The sequence below is a fragment of the Vulpes lagopus genome, chromosome 4, assembly GCF_018345385.1.
Source record: "Vulpes lagopus strain Blue_001 chromosome 4, ASM1834538v1, whole genome shotgun sequence".
NCBI classification, from domain to species: Eukaryota; Metazoa; Chordata; class Mammalia; order Carnivora; family Canidae; genus Vulpes; species Vulpes lagopus.
In genome coordinates this window covers 28,390,078-28,398,327 of record NC_054827.1, presented here as the reverse complement: position 1 = coordinate 28,398,327, position 8,250 = coordinate 28,390,078, and the positions used below count along the sequence as shown (strand labels likewise).

General features: G+C 47.0%; 1 protein-coding gene across 1 annotated transcript; it reads left to right on the top strand.

Moving 5' to 3' along the window:
- Positions 1 to 7,104: 7,104 nt before the first annotated feature.
- Positions 7,105 to 8,215, top strand: LOC121488693 (acidic proline-rich protein PRP33-like). The gene is made up of 2 exons (XM_041751037.1): positions 7,105 to 7,303; positions 7,834 to 8,215. The coding sequence occupies exons 1-2, from the start codon at positions 7,293 to 7,295 to the stop codon at positions 8,213 to 8,215; spliced, it is 393 nt and encodes a 130-aa protein (XP_041606971.1). The 5' UTR covers positions 7,105 to 7,292.
- The last annotated feature ends 35 nt before the right edge of the window (positions 8,216 to 8,250 follow it).

The window sequence follows — 8,250 nt, the reverse complement described above, 5'->3', positions numbered from 1 at the left end:
TCCCAGGCAAAAGGATATCGTGGTCACCTCCTTCTCCACAGGCATTCAGGGGTTGTAAATATTGTACTCTCATTTTTCCATTTGGCCCGTAATCAGAACAGTGGCTCTGCTGCAAGCAGTAATTACCTTCCAGTGTGTTCCCAATCCTATTATTAACCACGCCAAGACCACGTGAACCCTGAAAGACCAAGCTACAAAGCTGTCATGCCCTGAACACATCAGATTTTACTCCTCGGAGAATGAAAGGGAGCAAACATTTGTTTTTTGTTTTCTTTTTTTACTTTCTCTCCTTTTCATTTCTCCTGAGGAAGAAGTCTTCACCTCACAACATCTATCATATGGTCCTGGAAAAACTGAGAGGTACGGCTAAATGGTTAGCCACCAAATCTCTGGAATTTATTGCATTCTTCCATTTCTCCTTAAAGGAAAGTTATAAATTGCATGTCTTTGTACATGAGCACATCTATACATCATTTTACGCAGGTACGCAGGGTCACACATGTGCTTTGTAAAAAGGTGCTTAGCAAAGCAAAAGCTCCAACAGCTTCCTCTCTTGCTCCTTTTCCCCACAGGATGGCCCAAGGCCATCTACAGGGAGAGGCTGGGATGCATCCTCCGGTGTTTTCTCCTTTCTCAAGTGTTCTTCGAAGCACACATAGGCATGTATCCACTTCTAAAGGCACGCATTTTTTCAAGCATTGTCTTATAAATGGGCAGTCAAATGGGCATCTCTTTGCATTCTGTGTGTGTTCACCATCACACAATACCTTGTGGACACTCCCTCCCAGTCCCCTGTCTTAGCTCCACTTCGTTCTTTCAGTAAATGTCGGGAGAATTCCTCAGCCTGGAGATGCCATGGATGAGCCTTCACTTTGCGCTCGGGTTTTCACACAAAGGACCTACCTGTGTATCCTGTGGTCTTGAAGAACCCAGAGCCCTCCCCTCCACGGGGCCATGTGTATTCGATAGACTCTCAGGGGCACAGCTGCCAGGGAATTCATTTATTCTCTTAAGAGGTGTTGCCAGATTGCTTTTCAAAAACTGGAGGGAAAAAAAAACAAAAAAACAAAAAAACAAAAAACAAAAACTGGAGGGAAAGAGTCAAGGAGAGGACAGCAAATGTGGATAAAGTGCTCACTCTGAATTTAAATTGTGTGGGTTGGCTGGGGGGGCCAGGTGCTGTGTAATGACCAGTCCAGTGATATTATTATTGGTTGTTGTTCTAAAGACTAGAGCCTCCTCAGGTGATGGTCTGGGCCTCCGTGGAGGGGGCCATTCACGAGGTGTGTGGTAAAAGGGACCCTCCACAATTGTGCACCTGGGGTTTCAGAAAGGAAGATGAAGCAGTGAAGAGCACAGGCTTTGGGGGTCAAGTGTTCAAATCCCCACGTTACCCCTTTCCATTGTGGCACCTTGGGCAGGTTACCCAACTTCTCAGCTTCAATACCCTCATCTGCAGAATGAGAGAATGGTGCCAGCCTCAGAGGCTGGCTGTGAGGAGAAAGTCTGGAAGGCCCTACCTGAGCAGAGTACCTGACACCTGCCTGACTGCAGGAGACACTGTTTCTCAAACGCCTTCATTAGGGCTTCTTCCCACGCCCTCCCAGTGCCCCAGTGCCCCAGCTGATGGAAGCCCACCGAAGCAGAGATTGTGTCTGATTCATCTTTTCATTTTTACATATCCAGGGAGTATTTTAAAGTGAATCCCAGATGTCCTGTCGTGTCAACTGTTAATACTTGTGTGTACTTTTTCTTTCTCTCTCTCTCTTTTTTTTAAAGAGTTTATTTATGAGAGACATAGAGGGGCAGAGACACAGGCAGAGGGAGAAGCAGGCTCCATGCAGGGAGCCTGATGTGGGACTCGATCCCAGGACCCCGGATCACACCCTGAGCTGAAGGCACACACTCAACCACTGAGCCACCAGGTGTCTCTTGTGTGTACTTCTGATAGTTCTCACAGTGTAATCTGGAGACCCCTGAAGGTTTTCCTCTCAGGGGGTCTCCCGGGTCAAGATTATCATAATATGAATATACTGCTTGTCTTTTTCATTCTCATTCTCTCATGGATGTACAGTGGAGTTTTCGGGCACAGACTGAAAGCAGCAGCAGATCTGAGAATCCAGCTTTTTTGTTTTGTTTTTAATTTATTTATTCATTCATGAGAGACACAGAGAGAGAGAGAGAGGCAGAGACACAGGCAGAGGGAGAAGCAGGCTCCATGCAGGGAGCCCGACGTGGGACTCGATTCTGGGTCTCCAGGATTATGCCCAGGGCCAAAGGCAGGTGCTAAACCGCTGAGCCACCCAGGAATCCCAGAATCCAGCTATCTTAAACTAAACCAATATGACACATAGCAAATGTTTACAAATCTTTTCACAAAAATTTAACACAATGCCACACTTTTATTTTTCTGTCTTGGAATATATACTTATTTTTCACAAAAATAACTTTGAAAATGTTTATTTAAACATGTATATTTATCTTGTTTTATTTTAATTTTTAAATATTTTATTGATTTATTTGACAGAGAGAGCACAAGTGGGGGCGCGGCAGGGGAGGGGGAGGCAGGCTCCCTGCTCAGCAGGGAGCCCAGGACTTGGGATCACAACCTGAGCTGAAGGCAGATGCTTAACCGACTGAACTACTGAGGAGCCCCTGTTGTTGTGGTCTTAAAAGAATCAAATGGATATGTAAAAAATTTATCAGTTTTAATTTCTACTATAAAAAAAAATCTTTTTCACATAAAGAAAATCTCTTGGGAGGGGTCCTCAATACTTTGGTAGTGTTTTGATTGAGATTTAATTCACAGACCACAGGATTCACCTCTTTAAAGTATATAATCCAGTAGGTTGTAGTAGATTTACAAGATTGGCCAACCGTCTCCACTAGCTAATTCCAGAACATTCTTATCACCCTAAAAAAGAAACTCCATATCCAGCACCCATCATTTTCATTTTCCCCTCTCCCCCATCCCCTTTCTGACTCTGACTTATTTCTTCTGGACATTTGAAATACTTGGAACCTTTTGTGTCTGGCTTACTTAGCATAATGTCTTTAAGACTCATCCACACTGTAGCATGTGCCAGAACTTCATTACTTTTTATACCTGGTATTCCCCTGTATATAAATGCCACATTTCATTTATTTGTTCATCAGTTTATGGACTTTTGGATTTTCTCCTTTTTGGCTGTTGTGAATAATGATACTATGAACATTTGTGTCCAAGTTTTTGTATAAATACACATTTTTAGTGCTCTTGGCTCGATACCTAGGAACAGAATTCCTGAGTCTAACTCTGTGTTATTCTATGCTTAACTTTTTTGAGAAACTGTCAAACTGTTTTCCACAGCAGCTGCAGCATTTTACATTTCAGCCACCAATGTATAGGCGTTCCAGTTCTCCACAGCTTTTCCAAAATTTGTTATTTTCACCATTCTTGATGCTAGACATCTCCCAAGGATTGGGAGTATGGCTCGGTAATTTTTAGAAGCGTAAAGAGTTTTGAGACTAAAAGTTTTAAGAATTGCCTTTCTGACATACAGCTTAAAAAAATAAACATAACAGCATTGTCAATCTAAAAATTAACAATAATTCCACACAGTTGTGCAACACCAGTTTGAGTTTACTGGGACAGACCCAATCTATACCACTGTACCCTTTAACTTTCTTTCAACATGCCCTGATTAGATGACAAATTATATGGGCACCCTAATAACGAGTCTAATGTTCAGATTTCTGTCAATTGCCTTCAATATGTCTTTTTCCAGTGTATTGAGAACAAGATCCCACACTGCATTTGGTTGAGGTGGCTTTAAAAACTTTTCATCTCAGGGATCTCTGGGTGGCTCAGTGGTTTAGCACCTGCCTTCAGCCCAGGGCATGATTGTGGAGTCCCAGGATCGAGTCCCAGGATCGAGTCCCACATTGGGCTCCCTCCATGGAGCCTGCTTCTCCCTCTGCCTGTGTCTCTGCCTCTCTCTGTGTGTCTCTCATGAATAAAATCTCTGAAAAAAAATTGTCTTATAAAAAAAAAAAAACTTCATCTCTATCAGAACTCCTCATACTCCATTTCTTTCATGCTCATTATTTATTGAAGAAACTGGGTGATTTGTGGAACTTCCTACATCCTTACTCAGCTGATTAAACCATCGTAGTCTCTTTTCATCTGTTTCTTTGTCCTCTATGCTTCTTGCCATTTGGTAGTTAGATCTAGAAGTCTGATTAGGTGAGGTTTGTGCAAGAATATTTCTTAGATGCTGTGTACTTCCGATTGCATTGTAACAGGAGGCATGTGGTATGGCTCACTCAGTGATGTGAAGATAAATCCGTGGGTTCAGGGGCAGCTGGGTGGTTCAGTGGTTGAGCGTCTGCCTTTGGCTCAGGTCGTGATCCTGGGGTCCTGAGATTGAGTCCCACATTGGGCTCCCCGTGGGGAGCCTGCTTTTCCTTCTGCCTATGTCTCTGCCTCTCTTTCTGTCTCTCATAAATTAATTTTTAAAAAATCTGTGGGTTCAGGATTTTTAGCTTCATCCAATCATGTTTCCCATCAATGTACTTTTTAAGAATTTTTAAGTAATCTCTGTGCTCAACATGGAGTTTGAAGTCCCCACCCTGAGATCAGGAGTCTTATGTTGTACCCACTCACTGAGCCAGTCAGGTGCCCCCCACCTCACACTTTTAATAACACGGTTATTGCTGCCATGTCCCAGGGCTTCTTTAGGAGTTGTGAAGACTGACTCTTTAATTCCAACTATTCTGTTGCATTTATTATCCTTACAAACTATTTGGATAACATGAAATGATAGCAGAATAAATGCTTGATTTTTTTCCTCTTCTTTACCAATTTTCTAAACAAATAGTTCCTTAGATGATACACGAATAAACGATGAAGGATTTTAAAAAAATATTACTATGCATTCATGGATTTGTATATATTTGATGTTTCAATCAGTCATTCTCCTTTTTTTTAAGACTTTATTTATTCATGAGAGATACAGGCAGAGGGAGAAGCAAGCTCCTTGTAGGGAACCCGATGTGGGACTCAATCCCAGGACCCCAGCATCACACTCCAAGCCAAAGGCAGATGCTCAACTGCTGAGCCACCCAGGTGCCTCCAGAATCAATCATTATTCTTTCTTATGCCCAAACTGTTCCATCTTTGGCCAAAGGATGCCCCTTTATCTTTGCTCTTGGCTCTTTTGACATAACTTCAGTAGCATTTGATAGCTACCTTACTTTTGGGCATAACAGAATGTCACAGGCTCATCTTACACAATCCCTGCCCCAGTTCTGAAATCGGTCATTTCCTAAAAGGGTCCTGTTCCTTTTAGTGGGCAATGGCATTTGGATGATCAGTTTGGACACTAGGGTTGTTCATAGCCAATGGATTGCCTTTGCTTCTTGGCTTTTTCAAGACAAGGGAAGACAGGCAGGGAAGACAGGCTCCCACACAGGAGGGACACAGCTAACATATGCAAAGAAAGAAAATTTAATGATTCATATTACCATTGCCAATTCAAATTTTCCGTTATTTACACGACTTATCCTTGGCACCATTGATTTGATAGTTGTATCTCTTCGTCTTTCACTGAAGACCTTGGTATCTAACGATACTAATTCAATTACTTATTTACTCTTTTATTTACACATATGTGTAAAATATAGATGCATGATGGGATGCCTGGGTGGCTCAGTGGTTGGGCATCTGCCTTTGGCTCAGGCGTGATCCCGCAGTCCTGGGATCGAGTCCTACATCAGGCTCCCTGCATGGAGCCTGCTTCTCCCTCTACCTTTGTCTCTGCCTCTCTTTCTCTGTGTCTTTCATGAACAAATAAATAAAGTCGTAAAAAAAATTCATACAATAGCATTAAAAAACCAACAATATCAGTATTATTACTAACAAATACTATTATTACATGCAGTTTGATTTCTTTGCCAATCTTTTTTTTTTTTTTTATCCTGAAGATGTGTCACTAAGGATGTACAGTCAAAATAATGAGTTTTAAAGTCAGTTACTTATTTTTCCAGGTAGTTATGTCAGTAACTCCTGATACTTTACTTTTTTTTTTCTTTTGGAAAATGCTTTATTTTTTTCTTTTAAAAAAGTAATCATGGAAACCAAAAGTTTACTTTGATTCCAAAGTCAAACTAAAAAAACGCAGTATATGAAGATAAGTCTAGCTTCCACTCCCATTTTTTTCTCTCTGGTTTCTTCCTTATATGTAACATTTTTATTGGTTTGTGACTTATAATTCCACTGCCTCTTCTTGCAAATGTAAACAAACACACACATCTTTCTTAGGAGAAGGGCAACATATATGTGCCCCCAGCCTTGCTTTTTCCACTTAATGCATCCTGGAGGGACGCCTGAGTGGCTCAGTGGTTGAGCATCTGCCTTTGGGGCGGTGTCCTGGGATGAGTCCGGCATGGGGGCCCCCACAGGGAGCCTGCTTCTTCCTCTGCCTAAGCCTCTGCCTCTCTGTCTCTCACAAATAAATATTTTTAAAAATGCATCCTGGAGTTCTGTGACCTTCCACAGAGATGGTCTTCATTCTTTTGTAAAGCTGCACAGACCTGCATTGTGCGGATGCACCGTGGCTTATTCAGCCGGTCTTCTGCGGATAGACTTGTGGGTTCCACAGACTTCTACTGCATGGCTAAATCGTGCCAGGCACTGGGGATAAAGACGTGGTCTGGCCTCAGGGAACTCGGGGCGCAGGGGGGAGACCTCTGCAGTACAAGCGCCTCGCTCACAAGGGAGTGAGATGGCAGATCCACTTGGCGCAAAGGGTGCGAGGCGCAGGGAAGACAGGCTCCCACACAGGAGGGCACAATCACGGTCTGTGGGCGGGCATCCTGCTCCCCGCACCCACTGTAGCGTGGGAGAAGTCCCTCGGGAGGAACCCCTGATTTTTTGATCAATGTTTGAAATTGCTTAGAAAGTCATGAGTGCCACCAATTGGTCAGAGAAGGCAAGGCCAGATGGAGGAGGCAGAGAGGCAGGGTCCTAACCGCAAAGTTCCCGCAAAAGAGGAAACGTAAATTAACACCGCTCTAAGCTGCTGACGCATACTTGGCTCCTTTATTTTTCATAACAATCCTAAGAAGTAGGGACTCTCATTCCTCACACGTCACCGTTAAAGAAGTTAAGGCGCAGAGGGGCACCTGGGTGGCTCGGCGGCTGCGCGTCGGCGTCGGCTCAGGGCGTGGGCGTGATCCCGGGGTCCTGGGATCGAGTCCCGCATCGGGCTCCCTGCGGGGAGCCTGCCCCTCTCTGTGTCTCTCATGAGTAGATGGATAAAGTCCTTTAAAAAAAGAAAATAGAAGGTACAGAGAGATTAGGAAGTGCTCTCCCAGGGCACCCAGGGCACCCAGCGGGCGAGCAAGTGAGGGAGCAAGAGACGCGGAGGGAGGTTGCCCGCAAGCAGCGCCCTCTGCCACGTGGGACAAGGTCACACGAGGTCTTCTCCGGCCATACAGTCACCCCCTGGGGAGGAGACCGCACCGTGGCCCCGCCCCCAGCGCCCAGGTCGGGAACTCCCTGCAGAGCGCCCTCTGACCTGTGGGGGGCGCAGCGTCCCCAGGCCCGACCGCAGAGCGGACTCAGCCCCAGCCGCGAGGCTGCCCCCCGAGGGCGCCCCCTTCTCGGCGACCCCCCCCCCCCCAGCCGGCCCCACGCCCACCTCTCCGCGCTCCCGCCCTCGCCTTGGCACCGGTGAGGTTCTCCCCCCCCGCGCTCCTAGGACACGCGCGCGGAAGGTGCAGGAGGTCAGGGGCGAGGGCACCACCACCCTCCGCTGGGGACCCGGGGCCACCCGGACAGCATGGACAGACCTCCACTCCCGGGGACCCGCGGCGCGGCGAGGCGACCGGCCGTGCGGACGCGGCCACACACGCGCTCGGACAGGCTCCTCCCCCCGCCTACTCCGTCGGGACCGAACCCGAGACGGACAAAGGGCGGCGGGCCCGGCGCTTGAACCCGCCGCGGCTCCCGGCTCGCTCGGGGCGCCGCCTGCCGCCCAGACCCCGCAGCGCGCGCGGCAGCACCCGAGGGCACCGCCCCTCCTCCGCCCCGGGCCAGACCCCACGCGACGCCGACCTCCCCCAGCCCACGGGCCTCCCGAGCGAGAGCTGCGCCCGGCACCCGGCACCCAGGCCGGGAAGGCCGCGCAGCCGCGCGCCCACAGCGGAGGCCGACGACGAGCTAACGTTCTGAGGTACGGGAAGAGCGAAAAAGATCCTCCGAGTTCA